The sequence below is a fragment of the Camelus ferus genome, chromosome 17 (genome assembly GCF_009834535.1).
Source record: "Camelus ferus isolate YT-003-E chromosome 17, BCGSAC_Cfer_1.0, whole genome shotgun sequence".
Taxonomy (NCBI): Eukaryota; Metazoa; Chordata; class Mammalia; order Artiodactyla; family Camelidae; genus Camelus; species Camelus ferus.
This window is the reverse complement of record NC_045712.1, coordinates 41,821,040-41,839,707: the sequence shown is the minus strand read 5'-3', so window position 1 is coordinate 41,839,707 and position 18,668 is coordinate 41,821,040. Positions and strand designations below refer to the sequence as shown.

At 43.0% G+C, this 18,668-nt stretch overlaps 1 protein-coding gene across 1 annotated transcript in view; it reads right to left on the bottom strand.

The window, feature by feature from the left end:
* Positions 1-18,668, bottom strand: part of SCN11A (sodium voltage-gated channel alpha subunit 11) — a 122,923-nt gene that overhangs the window by 74,790 nt on the left and 29,465 nt on the right. Inside the window, 3 exon segments of the mRNA XM_014552505.2 lie at positions 742-886; positions 2,047-2,201; positions 17,096-17,250. Of these exon segments, the coding sequence (XP_014407991.2) occupies positions 742-812 (71 nt within the window). The 5' untranslated portion in view covers positions 813-886; positions 2,047-2,201; positions 17,096-17,250.

Sequence of the window (18,668 nt, the reverse complement as noted above, 5' to 3'; positions counted from 1 at the left end):
TAAAATGGGATAATCTTTCAAATCACCTTAGTCTTAAGAAGCAAATGTGATAACAGCTGTAAAAACACTTTGCAAGCACTAGATATAAGTACCTTAATTTAACAGAGAAAAGGCCTGGTTGCTTTTCTCCCCCTACTGACTCAACATCTGGACCCCATGGAAAGGATGAAATCACAGACATCGGATGGGATTAGAACCAGGCCTGGCACAGCGTATATGACCTGACTTTTTAAGGCAGTGATCAGAAATTCTAAACCTTTGTCTGATTTCAGGGTGACTCTCGGAATAAGGGAAGATCAAAGAATAAGCGAAATACTTAGAGTTAATAAGCATTTTTTACATGGATAAAAATGTGTGCATTTGAAGAGGTAAAGGAGGCCTCTAAATCCATTATCTTAAGAGGCCTGACCTTTTTTTAATATAAACTCTTTGCAAATATTATTTTCCTAAGCTATTAAGTCAGATTCAGACTTCCCACTCTGAAGTTTAAAAGAATCTTTCCAGCTCCATCTTCAAGCAAGTGAAAATGATTCGAAATGCAAGGACTGAAGCGACAAAGAGTAATACAAAAACACAGGCTGCCTAAGCCATTTGGGGTTTGCGTTCAGGACTTTCCCCAGACTCCCCTCTCCTATGGAGAACTTAGGGAAGGCAAACATGCATTTGAAAGATGGAGCAGAGCACCTGTGCTGGATCCTCCTTGGAAGATATGCCAACACCAGAGCACCCACATTTGCATACCTCAAGCCATACAGCATCGCCGCTTCCCTCAAGTGCTGCAGGCAGCAAGACCTTGCCAGTCTCACCACCATCTGATACGCTGATCAGCTTCAGCATCAGTGGCCAAGTATGGGGCAGCGGCTTCAGCAGCAGCCACGCCTCCCATCTGTTGATTTAGCAAAGATGACATTGAACCTCCACTACTGCAGAGCAATACCAAAACAAGACCTGAACCTTTGAGTAGCCTGCAGTCTCTTTATGACAAAGAAAGGTGTACACAGAACTATAAAGCAAGAAAGAGAGCATCAGGGAGTTGAAAGCAAGATGCAAACAGAGGCCTTCAGAGCATGGAGCAGAGAGAAACTCAAGTTATACAAAAGTACAGCTCTATTATTATTTGAGAACCAGTATAGTGTAGAGAGGAAACACATACACACACACATCTTAGAATCAAAGACTTGGTCTGAATCCCATCTTGTTCTGCCACCTAATAGATCTGTGATCAATCTTTTTGTAAAACTTCTCTGAGCCTCAGTTTCTTCATCCAGAAACTGATAAAACCTACTGCACAAAGGATTCGTGAGATTAAAATATTCAGGAGATAACACTTTGTAAGGTACAAGCTGAAATAAATGCATGTGTCTGCAGTAAGAGTTAGCATTTATATATGGCATCTTCCACTAACTACCATGTCCCTATCCTTCACATGCGTACAAATACACACACACTCCAAATTCTTTATACCCACCACAGCCACAACCACATTTAAGCTCTAGGAGGTCGTAGCTACAGAGGATTGCTGACTTACTTGTGCAGGAGGGAGGAGGGAAGAGGTGGTGGGGAGGAGGGAGGGAAGGAACAAGGCAGGCAGATAGGCACGCCGCCAGCCTGAGGCTGGGATAGGTGGCCAAGTCTATAAGGAAGGCCAATGAAGGGACTGGCTGGAAGTCAAAAAGGATATAATTAACTTAAGAATTACAATAAACTTGTAGCCACGCTTAATAGGTTTCAAACATTTTTCAATTTACCCTGGCTTCATTCTTCTCCGTTTGCTCTTGTTGGGGAGGAAGGGAAGAGGAAAAGACAACATAAAGTCTTAAAGAAGCAGCACCACCAAGCTTGTAAAAGGGAGGAATGGGTCTAGGTTTTGAACAAAAACTCAGTGGCTTGCAGTGACATCAGATATCTGCACAGTCACTCCTTAGGGAACACAGAGGAAGGGAGTTGAGCTATAGTGACAGGAAGAAACACATCTGAACTGACTGTGAAGCTGCCGTCCTGACCTCCTCCTTCCCATCCTCCCTCTCTGCCCCCTCCCCAACATCCCTTGGAGGCTGAAGGTGGTCCAGGGGATGCAGTTCAGTGTCCCCTGAGATGACATGTCAGCTTTCTTTCTCTGCTTTTTCCTGATGAGGCAGAAAGTGGATGTTGCTATTTCTACAGCAAATTCAAAGTCTTCTGGAAATGAATTCACAATGTACCTGGAAGAGATACAATATCTGCTGAGGCTCAAGTTCAGAAATAGAATGACTGGGCGTCACAGAAATCGGAAGACCTTCCTCCTCAGTTCACCACGTGGCCCCAGGTTAACTGCTTCAAGTCAAAACCCTAAACTGGCTGAGACTCAGTTCTCTCTCCACGAGCACAAAACCTCCCTGGCTACCTCCATGTAAGGTGGCTCAACCAAAACCCCCAGGCGTGCTTGAACCTGTGGCCATCTATTACATTAAAAGAATGTGTCCTTTTATCTGTAGTGCCTGTGTTAGCTGCCTGTCCCTCTGCTGTCACCTGTGTCCACTCCTGCCGCCCCTTGCTTCTGGCCCTGGAGGAGCTCTCTTGGCCTTCCCTGACACCACTGGACCCTCAATTCTTTCTATTCATCTAAATTTCCTACTGCCTTTCCTCTCAGAAATGAGAAAAACTTCTTTAGATGTCTTGAGTGTAACAGCTTCAAAGATGCCCCTCTCTATTTTTTTACATGCCTGCCCTTGGGGTCTTAACTGCCATCTCAAGCAATTTATCTGAGTATTTTTTTCAAATAAATAATATGCTTTCCCCAAAAGAAATTTTAGTAAAGAAATATGTCTCCACTTCATTGGATTCCCATAATTTTGAATTAAAGGGAATGTTGTCTTCTTTTATTTGGTCTCAATTTTACATTTAATTTTAGAAATTAAAATAAATACCAGAAATCTTAATTTTTTCTTCCCTCTGAGGCCTCATTTTTAAGACATTTTAGCCAAGAGACACCTTGAAGTGAGAACATGAGTACAGGCTCCTAGATGCCTGGAGAGTCAGACCTCTGAGGTCTGTCCACAGTTTCTCCCTCCTCAGCTCACTCTCTGGGATGATCTGTGTCTTGGGCAGTGCTGCCTCTTAGTGCCTTGGCTCCTTGGAAGTCCAGTGGGACCCCTCCCCCAGCACATTGTTTCCTTCTGAAAAGGGGTCATTGTGCTGGGCTATGGGCACACTGACCATGGGATCTTAAATGTGCCCTCCGAGCCCTGGGACCTTGCTCAAGAGGAGGGATCTGCACTGGGTGCTCCCCCAGCCCCTCTGAAGGTCCAGGCTTCCCTATCTCCCCATCCTGAGCCCCAAACTCCACCATCGGGGAGCTGACCAGGCTGCAGGTAGAGACAGATCTGCCTGCTATCAGGGCCTCTTGGGGGCCCAGGGTCTTATAGCCTCAGTGACTCAATGCTATGGTCCCTGCTGCCCCAGTTCTGTTATTACCACTCCAGCCTCAAATCCAGAAACACAAGTGTGTGATGAGAGTCCCTGAGAGTCAAGGTGTGCATTCATATGCACTCGATCACTCATACACACACACAGACACACACACACACACACAACACACACACACACACACACACACACACACACACACACATGCAACTACATACAGCCCAGAATACAGCACTGAAAGTAAATAGACCCAGAAGACCTAAAACTTCACTGGGGCCACTGCCTGACTTCCTCTGCAAGGTTGGGCTGTCCACACCCTAGAAACCTTGGGGTTAAGGAAAGAAGGCTCACAGGTCAGGTGATCCCAAAGATAAGATAAACTAGCAAGCAGGCAGACAAAAGGCCCCTAACAAGCACTAGCCTGGATAAGGTTCACATCCCTGACCTCACCTTACCTGCCCTCATGCCAGATTGCCCAAATCCACACCTGTGTGCCCACAGGGCCCCTGCGTAGGCTGCCCTCTCCTCTACTGCCTCCCCAAATCCACAATGACATTCAGAACTCAGTTTCAGTCCTTTCATCCAGGGAGCTTTTCTCACAGCCTTACTGTGCTGACACTGACAAATACAGTCCCCTCCGTCCTCCTCTCACTGCTTCGTGTTGGATAAGTCTCATCTCCCCAGTTAGGCTGAAAGCTGGTCCAGGGTAAAGACAGTACCCTCTTCCCTTGCACCTCTCAGCACCCAGCTTGGAGTTCATGCTCATAAATTAACACTTAAGCTCCCTATTAAATGGGATAAGGATGCTAGAGGAGAGGTGGCTCAGCTGCTTCCAGAAAGACACTAGTGCTTCAAAGCTCAAGAAGGCAGGAGGAGGGAGGGAAAGTGGAGGGAGGGAGGGAAAACACTCGCTAAAAGCTTATGGAATACACAAAAGAGCTGAGCATCAGAACAAAGACTCATTTAAAAGGGCAAAGGAAACACTAGATGGCTGTTAATGGTGAACTGAATATGATAAATTATTACTTAAATCACTTGGTTTCACTCCTTGTTATTATGCACAGTTAATTGGAGGGAACAAAATGCTGGGCCTGCCTGAATGAGGAGGGGAGGTGGGAGCAGTCTCAGACTTGTAGCTTCTCCAGGACCACATAGCCATCATGCAGAGATGACAGGTATTGGGCCAACCTCCCTCCCCAGCCCCCTGCAGTGGCCAAGGCCCATTTACCAACACTCCGATGCCCCTTTGGCTGGGGCTGTTGGCAGACAGGTGGCCTAAGAGAGAGAGAATCAGAGGGGTGGGCTGAGTGGCAGGAGATCACCTCAAGATTCCCCAGGCTTTGAACACCAGCTTTGCCGCTGCTGGGCCCCACTCAGATGTCTCGCACCCTAAAGAAAGCCAAGTGGCCTCAATAGCAGATTTAATTACTATTCAAAAACTTGGATTTTGACTCTGTTTTTCTTCTTATGTTTCTATTCTATTCATCATATTCATGAGTTCCTACTAAATTATAAAGCACTTAGACACAGAAATGAGTAAAACACAGCTTCTATCTTCACTCAGTTGAGAGGGTATATACAAGCATATTGAACTCACTGTGGGCTGCACAGAAAAAAAAAAACCTTTCAAACATTCACTTTATGACAAAGAATGTGTTATAGTCTGGGAATAAATTAATATTTCCATGGTCAAAGACAGAAGAGGCAAAGTGAATCTGACACCATCAACAAAGAAAGAAATTAAGAAACATATAGAACTGTTACAGACCTGGATTTCACAAGTAATGCTTATACGACAGTTATTAGCAAGACCTGGAGAGTTACAGTTACATGATATGGCAGATGACATTCAAATGTGGAAGTCCACGTGTCTATGAGACAGTTTAACAAACATTAGCAAAAGACACTTTTATGATTACAGAACTAGAAAAAGAGAGTTTTAAGACATAGCACAGGTAGAAGTTTGAAGGCCATGTTCCTTTTCCTAAACACTCATATAAATTTATATTTAATTTTATGTTTAAAGACTATTCTCAACCTTCAGTTTTATCACACACACAAAATATTAATTGCTATATTCCTTTCCATGAAGCTTTTGTGTAAATAAATGTACTCTCAAGAGAAAAAAACTTTTTCACAAGCCTGTTAATTAGAGGCTCACAGGTTCTTCTTAAAGTCAGGAGTCAGTACTGAAACTATATATATACATATATACATATCTCAAATCAAAATGCTAACAAAGAAAGGAGTATGAGATAATGGCTTTTATATAAAGAAAATGTGAAGCTTCAAGATGACCCTGGAGTGACATTTCCATCAGTATAGAGAGTTAGATACCTTAAATAATTCTTGCAATTGAAACAACTAAAATATTGGATAAAATATTAAAAGATGAAGAATTAAAACATTTAAAAAGCTCTGAGAACTTTAGAGATAAAGAGATAATAGAAGGCCTTGGATGGAAGAGAGTGTTGGCACTACCTTTTACTGGAAGGGTCTCTGCCACACCCTCAAGACCTTATGCGTCCATTTAGATGACCACACAGAGTGTGGAGCAGGACAGAAGGTCTGGGGCCCTCTAAAGTGGGATGTTTAAGAGGAGTCCACTGTGTAAAACTGGAGCATCAAAGGGCCATACCTACAAAATAAGGTGAGCAAGAGATAAAATTTGCCTCTAGAAAGAGGCTAGCAGACACAAAAACAAATCCTTTCTGGAGAAATTCAACTTTTATCCCGACCTCAAGCAATTCCCACAAATAAAGTTTTAATAAAAATTAGCAGTTCACAATCAAAATCATAAAACATAGAAGGAAATAAGTCACCATTTGTGAGAGCCAGTCAAAACAATGGACAACACAAAGATTTCAGGTACTGGAATTATCAGACAGAAAATTTAAGAACTAACAGAAAGCATATGAGGGAACAAGAGACTGTAAAGAATGATCTTGGCAAATTTTAAAGTGAAACAAATAGAATGACTAGGATTTAAAATATTTAGCAACTGCAAGTAGAAATGAATATGTAGGTTAAATAGCAGATTAGACACACAAGCAGAGACAAATTTTTAAATGGAAGGTAAATATAAAGAAATTAAACCAAAGTGCAGCACAGGAACACAAAATGATGCAAAACAAAAAGAGGAGTTAAGAGACATGGAAGATAGATCAAGAAAGTCTAATATTAGTCCAATTAAATGGGCACTTAGGTTATTTCTGTATTTTGGCTATTGTGAATGAAAATTTACCATCTTTTAAATACAAATTTCAATAGTGTTAAGCATTCACATTGTTGTGAGACCAACCTTCAGAATTCTTTTCATCTCGCAAAACTGAAACTCTGTACCCATTAAACATCTCCCTATTCTCCCCTCCCTCCAGTCCTGCCAACCACCATTCTACTTTCTGTCTCTAAATTCACTACTCATAGGTACCTCATATAAGTAGAATCATACAGCATTTGTCTTTTTGTGACTGGCTTATTTCACTTTGCATAATGTCCAACAATCTCCATTCTTTACTCCTTTTCTTTTTCTTACCATCATTTTCTCCTCAACTTATTTGGAAGTTACACATCCTAATTCCAATCAAAGTTCCAAAAAGAAATAATAGAGACAAAGATAAAAAGACAACAAAGTGCATTATAATAACGGAGAAATTCCCAAAATTGTTAGAAAAACACAATATTTGAGTCCAAGAAGCTCAATAAATCCAAAGAAAGATTTTTAAATCTTTTAAAAAAAACCTTTACAACATCCAAGGCAACTAGGTTTTGAAAGCTGCCACAGAGAAAAAACAGATCATGTACCAATGAATGGACAACTGAATTGATGGCTGACACCTCAGCAGCAATAAAGGAATACAGAAGGGAACAGAATAAAATGCCTAATGCACTGAGAGTGAGAAAAAAAACAAAAACCTGTCAACCTAAAATTCTATGCTGGTAAAACTATCTTTCAAGAACAACAGTGAAATACAGACAATTTCAGACAAAAACTAAGAAAAGTTTATCATAAAAAGATCCTCCCTAAAGAAAATCCTAAAAAATACACTTCAAGCTGAAGAAAATTTTTCCCAGATAGAAAGGCTAAGACACATGTAAAAATGATAAGTAAAAATATACTAATATGTGGCTTAACTAAGCAAACACTGACTCTGAAATTAATAATAACGCTAATGATAATAATGATGATGATAATAATAATAATAATGCCTAATTTGAGGGGTGAAAAGGAAGGCTAGAAGTAAAACATTGGATAACTGGGAGACGATCATTGTCTAATTCAGCACGGGGATTAAAATGTTAACTTCAGACTAGTGTAGGAATGTTAAAATAACTTGCTAAAGAAATAGACACAGAAAGTGCAAATTATAACTTTTATTTATAATAGCCAAGATATGTAAACAACCTAAGAGCCCATCAATAGATGACTGGATAAGGATGTGGTACATATACAATGGAACACTACTCAGCCATAAAAAAATAAGAAGACCCCGCCATTTGCAACAACATGAATGGACTTTGAAGGCATGATGCTAAGTGAAATAAGTCAGATGGATAAAGACAAATACTATATGATTTCATTCATATGTGGAATCTAAAAACAGAAAGAAACAAACAAAAAATTGAGCAAACAAAATAAAACAAAACCAAACTCACAGATACAGAGAACAGATTAATAGTTACCAGAGGGGAAGGGGATTGGGGGTGGGTGAAATGAGTGAGAGGGGTCAACTGTGTCATGATGGGTGGTAACTAAACTTGTGATCACTTTGTACTGTATACAAATGTTGAATTATAATGCTGTACACCTGAAACTTACATAATAAAAAAGATGATAAATTTTGTTATGTGTATTTTACCACAATTTTTTCTTTTTTAAAAAAAGACAATAGAGTTGGTTTAAAAAATAAGAAAACAGAAAGTGCAATATAAAAAGAAACATAATAAATTAGTAGAAATATATCAATCTATCAGTAACCACTATAAAGGCAAATAGGCTGAACTCTCCAGTTTCAAATAACATTGTATTAGATTTAAAGTAAAAAGTCCAGTTATATGCTTGTTATGAGATATAACTAAAAGAAAACAGAAATACTGAAAGTTAAACAACAGAAATACATATACTATCATAAACCAAGTTCCCATATTTATGAGGATTGTTTCCATTTTCACACACTCAAAACCATCCACTCACACTTCATGTAAGACATTTTTGAATGCAGGGGACTTGACTGAAGGCCTGGAGAGACGAGGGCAGGGGTTTTATGTAACAGGAAAACAAGCCATTTCACATCAAAGATTGCACACCCCTGATCTGAACAGCTCTTTGGTCACCTTCCCCAAATCCCCCATCTCACACGATCTCCCTGGTTCTCCTATCTCCCTGTCTCATTTGCACCAGGATCAGCTCTTCCTGCTCTTCATGCTGAGCAATTCAGCTTTCTCCAGGCTCTCTACCCAAATCCAGGCTTTTTACTTACCAAGAGCCTTGCTCCTCAGAAGGTAGTGATTTATCATTACATGTATGACTAGGAGTAGCCAGGGAGATATTTAATATCTGTTCAGAGTGTGGATCATTTCAGAGCAGTGGTTCCTAAACCAGGAATGAGATATAAGCTCCCTTAAAAGTTTCTCTTCAGAGATAAGATGTCCTATGGTGAATTTAGATCCATAAAGCATTTCTGTTCAATAACAGAGACAACAAAAGGAATTATTGAATTGTTGCTGAGTACATAGTAGTTACTAAAAAATAAAAACAGAAAAAAAAGAAGAGTGGGTTTCTGCTCCACTCTGAATTTCCACCAGCCTAGACTGGTTCTTATAAGTTATCTGAAATGTTACCACAGTTGCCTCTCTGGCCAGCCTGCCTCCCAATCCTCCTGCCCTCCATCCACCCTGCACATGCCACTTCGGAGACCAGAGCTGCTCAGAAGGCCTGGAGGACTCCCCATTAGCTACTGATTGAGTTACATAATCTTGAACAAGCATCTTAACCTCTCTGTGCCTCAGTTTCCTCATCTGTAAATTAGAGAAAACAGTCATTGACATGAGGTCATGAGATTGATATGAGAATGAAGAGTTAATATTTGAAAAATATTTAGAACATTGCCTGACACATCATAAGTGCTCCACAGATGTGAGCCATTACTATTGTTAGTGTTATTTTTCTTTTCGCTCAGTCTTGTTTTGGTCATAGTTACCTACCCTTCAGATTAAGCTGCACAGTATGACTCTACCCTCACCTGCCTTTCTGGACTCATTTCCCACTCTAACCCAAATTGGATCATCTCCACTCCCCTGAACGTGCCGATGATCGCACTTCTGCACCTGTACTCACTGTATCTTCCACTTGGGATGCAGGGTGTTTTTTGGTGTTTTTTCTCTCTACATATTGATTAACAAGCAGATTGGCCATTTTTTAAAGACATAACTCCAGTGTTACCTTCTCTCCAGTCTTTCCTCTTCTTGCTACCACCCTGTGTCACAATGTGTCACTTCTTTCCAGGAATATGTGAATAGTCAAACTGCCCTCAGCCTCTCCCCACCATCACCATCCTGGATGCTTCCAGAAAACTTTTTCTCCTTCGAAGAACATTCTCTGATTGTCTGTGATGTGCCAGGCACTGTGAGAACCTTCTACAATGTTTCATTACTCATCGCAGCCACTCACACAAAGCAGGTATTATCATCCCTATTTTACAGAAAAGAAAACTGGTGCTCAGTGCCCAGGTCACAGAGCTGGTGGTGCAGGGGCCAGGATTTCAAACCAGGCCTGCTCCCTCCAGCATCCACTGTCCTTCCACAAGAGTTCTCTGTGCCACGTTTGTGATTCTTGCCAGTTCTGCCTGCCACCCATATAACAATTAGCTTACTATTTTTACTTAACTCAAGTCAGCTTTCCATCTTAAATATATTTTTCTAAAGAATCTGTATGTCACCATTATCCATTAGAAACCAATAATACTTGCCATAAATAGAAAGTAATCCTAAAAAAAGTAATACAGTGAAGACAACATGATGTGATCAGACTTTAAACACAATGAGCAAGGATAAAGACAAGCCCCTTATCATCGTGGCTCACAGGCCTGGTGGGGTCTGGCCCTGCCCTCTCCAGCCTCCTGTCCCTTCATTCTTCCCCTTGCCCTTTCCACTCTGGCCACAACAGCTTTCTTTCTGTCCTTACTGCTCTCCAAGTCTCCACAGGATTTTTGCACACTGCTGTTCCCCCACCCCAACCTCAGAACCCTCTTTCCCACCCTCTTAGCTCACCTGAACTCCTTCCAGTCTAAGATATTTTCTTGAGAAAACCTTCACAGACCTCCCTGATTGGGCCAAATCCTCCCACTCTCAGACCTTAGAGCACTGGGAGTCTCCCCCTAGAACTTATCCCAATGGCAGTTTTCCATTTGTTTATGAGATTGGTTAACATCTGTCTTTCCCTCCAGATTATGTAAATTGCACGAGGGCTCTGACCATTCCTGGTTTTGCTCACCATTAAATTTCCATAATCAGGCACGGTGCCTGATACTTCGTAGGCACTTGATGGTATTTGTTGAATGAATGAGTGGATGAATGAATGAGTGGATGAATTAATGAGTGAATGAATCTTAGATTTTTGAGATATAAAGTTGTAGAGTCCTGCAATTCCTTGTGGATATAACTTTTATCTTCCTTATTCAGCCTCTCTGTTTCCATTTTGATAATGAGGCATGGGAGATACTGCAAGCTTTCTTCAGTGAGGCCAGAACTGCTTCCTGGGACCACAAAGGCACAGCAGGGTGTGCTGCTCCCAGGTTTTGAGAATCAGAGCTTTCTGAACCTTTTGAGTACTCGAGACACTACCATTTCCATATCCATTTTCAGCAGACCTCCACCATGTCATTCATGTGAGACCATGACAGGCAGGGACTTCAACACATAAAAATAAACACATAACTAATAAAATTTTCAACGGACTTCCATCAACCTTTTAAACTTCACCGTTCATAAAATACTTCTCTGCTAAGTCTGCATATAGCTCCTCTGAAATCTCTTCTAACTTTTTTTCTCCATCACCAGTGCCAATCCTGCTCCCGTCCTCTGGCATATGGACCATTATAATAGACCCCTCCAGCCCTTGTCTTCTCTGATCGATTCTCTACACAGTCAAAAATTCATATATGGGCAGGTTATCGCTTAGCTAAAAAAACTGAAGTCTCCCAATTCGCTACAAAATCTCTTCAAGAATTCCCCAGCAAACATTTAAGATCCTCCTCAGCATGGCACTAACCTCACCACTTGGCCTCTTTCCTCAATAAGAAAGCTGTTCTGTGGTCACCCTGAGATTTAACCCAGGCCTGCAGCATGCCAATAGCCCACTTCCAGAGGCAAAGTGGTTTTTTAAACATCTTTCCAAGGAGAGAAGTTAATGGGTGAGCAGTGCAACAAAATACCCAGAACCAGTGCAGTCAACTGTGTACAGTGATCTCAGTCATTAAGGGGAATCAGGAGATGCAGCTACCACATGTGCTGACAGCAGGAGCCCAGGCAGGCCACTTCCCTCTCCAAGTCTGCAGTATGGAGACTACAAACTGAACACCATGGGAAAGGCAAGAGGACAAGGAGAGACGTGTGAGAGTCTTCAGGTGTCTCTGAACCCAGGAGAGTTATGGGGGTTTTCTGCGTTTCTGGTAGGTGATTGTGTCTAGCAGGGAGGAACAAAACTTGACACTGATCGATCTCTGGTCTTCCTTTGTCTACTTCCACCCTTCTCCCTACATCTGTCTGCGTGCGTCACAATTTCCAACGTTACAGTTCACTTTATGTGGCTCCTTATCTTCTCATTCAGAAAAACCTTAATCTCATCAACCACAAGCCTTCTCTGGAGTTGGACCTTCCATCTATTATGGAAATTCTTATTATCCAAGAATGTCACTTCCTGACCTGATGGGCAAATGCAAAGAGTGCAGCTGTCTCCCCTTCCACCAAAATTACATTTCCCAGAAGTAGTTCAGAAAAACAGACCTGGAAAATGGCTTACAGTTGGCTCCAATAGGAAATACAGCTCTGCCAGCTGAGGAAAAAGTGGCAAACTTGAAAACCAGGGGAAACCAGTGGCTACCGGGCCCAGCACCATGTGGTGTCTTTAGAGATAGGTCTTCAGGTTCTCTTCTTATACTCTTCATCTCTGGAAAGGGCAGCAGGCCATCTGACTATGGCAGATTTGGGGGGGGTCAAGTGCCATGGTGGCCTTCCGCAAGGCAAAGAAGGAGGCAACAGGGCAATCCACAGGGAGAATTCCAGTTCAAAAACCAAGAGGGGCAGAGAGTGCTCCCATTCAACCTGAGACGTTCTAGTGAGGGAGATGAATCTGACAGGGAGAGAAAGTGAGGTGGCATTAGCTCAGAACCACAAGAATAAGTATAGGTCAAAAGTAGAGACTGAGGCCAATACTAGGTCCTGTTTGGAGCTGTTAGGGCCAAAAAGCCGAGTGCTCAGGGGGAAATGGTAGTCCTGTTGCCTGCTCTGTTGGGACCACACCTGGATGAGCTCAGGATGCAGAAGTCCCGGAACCTTTAATGAGTGTAAACAGCATTTTCCACAGAGCAAGAGGAAATTAGCTTCACTCTCAACAAAGTGCATAAATCGTCCTAGCCCACGAAGCAGCATTTTTCTTAATGGTTTAATGGCCCTGGGTAAACAGTAGGTGAGCCCCTGGCTTAAATAGAGAAGTCTGAGTTTGTACAATATAGGCCCTTGGAGTTAGTAAAATAGGGAGGGAGGTGCTTCAAAGCTGATAGTCCTATGTGAACTTAAAGGCAGAAGAAAGAACTTTGCGGGTTGTCTGCTGAAACAAATTTAAAGAAAGGTTTCGTTTATTCAGGGAAGGAGATTTCTCTAAAAATAGGAAATCAGCAGAAATACAGTGGCAAGTAGCATGTGGTTACCTAAATGTGTCATGCTACACAATGAAGGTGGTTGATGGCCCAGGACAGAGTTGGGGCAGGAGAGGGAAACCAGGAAGGAAGAGCCCCAGCCCAGGGTCAGAAGCCTGGGTGGGCCAACCTGTAGTATCTACCACTGTGAACCTGTGGAGTCCCTTCTGGGCCTTGGCTTCCATATCCATGAAGTGCAATAATAATGACAGAACCAACACTTACTGAGACCTTCCTCAACATACCACATGCATGTTCCAAGTACTTTAGCTGGATTACTTCATTTAATTGTCAGAATAATCTCATGAGGTAGGAGAAAAAAAGGTCTGGCTTCTCTTGAAAAATCAGAAAATCTGACAACGTTGGGTACCAGTCCAACATGGCAGAATAAGCCAGCGCTGAGAAGAAGCCAGGTTGTTTTAGATGAGGCCATCAGCCGCAGCCCTTACATGCCTCTTGTCCCGCTTATTTTGCTCAAGGCACTTAGTACCTGAGTGGCTCTTGCAGCCTGTGGGCCTAAGGCCCCTGGATTACATGGTCTCAGTGATTTCTCCTCCATGAAAGCTGATGCTCTTTTCTCTGTGTCACTTTGTCCAGAGTGGTCAGGCCTCAGACAAAGAGCACAGGACACTGGACTCCCCCACTTGAGGACTCCCAAGAAGCAGAAACACTGCGGACTGAGAAGGGCACTGCTGTGCCCTATAAGATAGTTTCAGTGGACACTGGGTCCTCTACAGCCTGCCCTCCCCTGTGCTGGGAGCTTGAGTCTCACTCGAATGGAGAAAGGAAGTAATGGAAGAATGAGCAAGGAAATCCTGAAACCCCCAAGGGCTAGGCTCAGACAAATGATAACCCATCTATTCTAGGAGCAAGAAAAGGCGATTACTTAACCTCTCTATGCCTCAGTTTCCTCACCTATGAGTTAATAATAGCTCCTAGCTCACAGGGGGGTTGTGAGAAATAGAGTAGAACCCCTCTGAGTTACTAAGGACTCTGAATTTTCTGGTTCTAGCCTTTGGCCATTATGAATGACCAGTGGTTTCATGGAAGAATGATTTCTCTCTATTTAAAAAACAAAGCCACTTTCTGCTTAAGCTAAGCTTGTGTTGGGTTTCACCCACCAGGAAGTTAAAGACAGAAATTACTTAGAGATATATTTACACACTACATGTCCTTTGGTTCTATGTGCTTTTTCTATGTTCTGTTTCTAAATGGGCCTCTGGTGAAGATAATGATCAGTTCATTGATTTGTTCCCAGGAGAATGGGGTAAAATGAAGTCCTGCTCATCACATTTCTAATTCTTTTTAGTCTAATTACTTCGGGAAGGTTTCTACACGAGTCATCCTTCTCCAAGCTCTTCTTTCCTCCTGACTGTGTCGGCTCCTTGACCACCAGGCCATAGGAGGAATCCCAGAGTAGTCCTGCTCTGTGACCAGCAGGTCTTTTTTAATAAGAGCTCTCAGACTGCACTCCCCAAGTTGGGCTTATTCATTCTTCAACTGAAGTCCCCCCATTGGAATGGTACCATGTCCAGCTAGAGATGTTCAGAGCCGCCTGTTATCTGGCTTTTCCTGGCTCTTCAACATTGCCTTCAATCAAATGAACTCTTCTCCCATCTTTCCACCATTGCTATTTTAAATAGGAAAGAGTCAGTTTCCGTTGTTTGCAACCCAAGAACTGATATGGTACCTCAGTGGTGAGAGCAAGGGAGTAGATGGGAAAGGGAAGTGTTTATATTGAATTGTTGAGAAAGGCCTTTCTAAGGAGGTGAAATTTATGCTGAGCCTTCAATAAAATGTGGGAACAAGGCAGATGAAGACCTGGGGAGGAGCATTCTAGGAAGGTAACAGCAAATGCAAATTTATTGAGGTGGGATAGTCAAGGAGCAGTAAGGAAGGCCAATGCGGCTACAGCCAAGTGAGGGAGCAAGAAAGTGGTTAGGAGATGAGGGCAGAGAGCTAGGCAAGAACTGAATCATGGAGTGTCTCTGGGCCGCAGTGAGGAGTTTGCTTTATGATGTGGCATTAGCCACCAGAGGGCCTGAACAGAGGAGTGACGTAAGCTGATTTTTAAAAAATATATCTTTCCGGCTAGTTGTCTTGAGAACTGACTACAGGAGACAAGTGTAGAAATAGAAAAATGAATGAAAACACTGCTCCAGGAGTCCAGGCAAGAGGTGACAGTGGCCATGGCAGTGAAGGTAGAGAAGAGCAGACAGACTTATAATGCAGTTTTCAGGAAAAGCTGTCTTAAAGGACTTGCTGATGTGGGATGTGAGGGGAAGAGAAGGATCTAGGTAGACTGCTGAAGTAGATGGAGCTGCCATTTGCTAAGATGGGAAAAACTGTGGGCGAGATAGACATCATTTAATAGTCTGTATTAGTCATCTACTGCTACATGAGAAATGACCATAAAACTTAGAGGCTTAAAATAACAGTCAACTGTTATTATCTCACAGTTTCTGTTGGTCAGGAATTCAAATGTGGCTTACTAGGTGCTTCTAGCTCATGGTCTCTCATGAGGCTGCAGCCAAGACATGGGCTGTTGTCATCCAAAGTCTTGACTGGGGCTGGAGGATCTGCTTCACAGGTGGCTCACTCACTGGCTGGCAGGTTGTGCTGGCTGTTGGTGGGAAACTTCGATTCCCCACTACCTGGATCTTTCCACAGTCTGCTTGAGTGTCCACACACATGACAGCTGCCTTACCCAGAATAAATGATGTAAGAAAGTAAGGAAAAGCCACAATCTCTCTTATGGCCTAGCCTCAGAAGTCACACTTTGTTATTCCCACAGTTTCCTCTTGATTACACAGCTCAGCCCTATTCAGTGTGAGAGGAGACTACACAGGGGCGTGATCCCAGGGGGCAAGAATGACTAGAGGCTATCTGGTGGCTGGCTCCCACACTGTCCACACAGATGCCAGAAGGAAGTGCAGATACAGCCAGTAGGTGTGTCAGATGGACCCGACCAGCAGAGAGAAAGTGGAGAATAGGTAGGGCTGAAGTGGAGTGGTGAGGTTCTGAGAGGTACAAATGGGTCCAAGGGAGTGGTTCCAGATGTGTAGAATAGACTTCAGTGGGGCTAGATGTTCCCCATTCAAGGAAGAGTTTGGCTGGACAGACCCTGCTTCTGCCCTGTTTTTCAAACTCTTCATAGATTCCTGCTTGGAGTTCAGAATGTACAAAGGGACCCACCAGAGTTAATGAATGGGCGACATGACCAATTGAAGGAAAAGGAATTAATGGAAGTTCCAGCTAAAGATGTAAAGGAAATTGACCAAGGCTACTAATCATTGTCAAGGTGCAAGCATTTCTCTCTCTCTCTCTTTCTCTTTCTCTTTCTTTCTGATACATACATACATACACACACACACACACACACACACACACACACACACACACACACACCCCTCCTGTTTTACAGGGATCACTGTCACTCTGCTGGGCTGGCTAGTGGTACAGGCGTGCCTGGGGTCCATATCCCTAGCTTATGGCTTTTTCCTTACATGACAGGGTCTCTCCAACGCCTGAACTCTCCCAGAGACTCATGAAGGAATGTGGGTTGACTACTGAAGAAGGAAGTGATCTCCCCAACTCTGAGACTCAAAAGTTGCCTCCCAAGACCAGGCCTCACATGAAGGAGGCAGCTATCTGCCCATGTCATCTGAAAGACTCTAACTTCACCCCCAAGTTGGTCAACCTATGAAAACCATCAAACTCATTCTGTGCACTGACATTTTAGTGAATGCTAATTGATCAGCTTTACTGAGTCTTACCTTAAAAATGCAAAGACCAGAAGATTCCAGCCTCCAGCTGTCAAGTGAACCCTGTCAAGCAGGGAATACATGTCCTTTCAGCTGAGGCCCCAGACATCATGAAGCAGACAAGCCATCCTCATTGTTGCCCTGCCTGAATTCCCGACTCACAGGATCTGTGAATATAAGATGGTTGTTGGAGGACAATCAGTTTTGGGGTGATTTGTTATGCAGCAGTAAATGGAACAGACACATACAACCCATGCATCTGTCCACTAATATTGAAGTCACAAATTTGACATGACTTCCTCTAACAGCTTTTCAGAATTCTCTTACCAGGAACCAAGGAGGTGCCACTTTTGGAGAATGTGCTTAGAGCAGGGTTTCCTCCCTACTCATCCACACTCCTCACTTTAGCCAGGTCTGCTTTCTGAAAGAAGTGGACAGGCTAGGGTGTTAATTCCAGTGTGATATTAAACTCTCTGAAGTTCTGGGCCTCCTCTCTAAAATGAGAGATGGAGAGCAATTCTTACTGCATGGATCTGTTGGATGATCTAGGAAAGCAAAGGCGTAAACCTGCTCTGAGAACCCTTCAGCACACTTTAAGGATAATCATGAAGGCCACCTATAGCCTGTTTCCCCTCTCTGCCCACGCCACAGCCCCTCCTTTTGCCTTGAAGCCTGGTAGATATGGTCTGACTCTGCTGAAATAATTTTCCCAGCCCAAGCCATTAGCTCTGCAGAGCCTCACACAGCTGCCATCCTTCCCCTCTTGTTTTCACCTTTCCAATAAAAGCCTTGCCTCTTTTGATTACAGGAGAATTCTCCACTCTAATTGACTTCCAGGCATTAAAGTTTTACTGAGATGATCTCAGAGGCTCCCTGGGGAGAGGAAAAGTGCCGAGCATTGTCACCCTTAGGGCCCTGTTACTAGCAGAGAGTTTCTAAAACTGCTCTAACTTTTGGCAAGGCATCTTGTGGGGAATATAAAGAGGAGCTCAAAGCAAGGGAAGCACTCGATTCCCCTCTCCCCTTCAGCACCAAGGGGAGGGGCAGCTGGGTCTTGAGCTCCCTGACCTCTCAGTGAAAGCCAGCAAGCAGGACACAGACCTGGAGGTCCTCGCACCTACATTCCTGCCCCACCTCTGTTCATGCAATGCCTCTGCAAAGACACAAAGAAGTGAGAGGCATGACACCTGCCCTCGACAGGTCAACAATGCGCAGGCACATATGACCCATGTTGAGAAAATTTGGTGGCATAATTAGTCCTAAAGGAGGTAAGGTGGAGAAGGAGAGAGGAGCAAGAACTAGGGATGATTGAGAAAGGTTTCGTAGTAGAAAGGAAACAAATGCTAGACCTTTGAGAACAATAATAATAGTAAACACCCATACACCACTTGATCTGTGCCAAATCTTGCCCCAAGCCCTTCATATATCTTAACACATTTAATTTCAATATAATAACAACCCTTTGAGACAGATTCTACTTTCAGTGCCCTTTTCATAGACGAGAAAATCATGGCATGAGTAATTTCAGCTAGAAACTGAGCTAGTAAATGGGAGAGCCAGGATGTGGAGCCAGAAAGTCTGACTT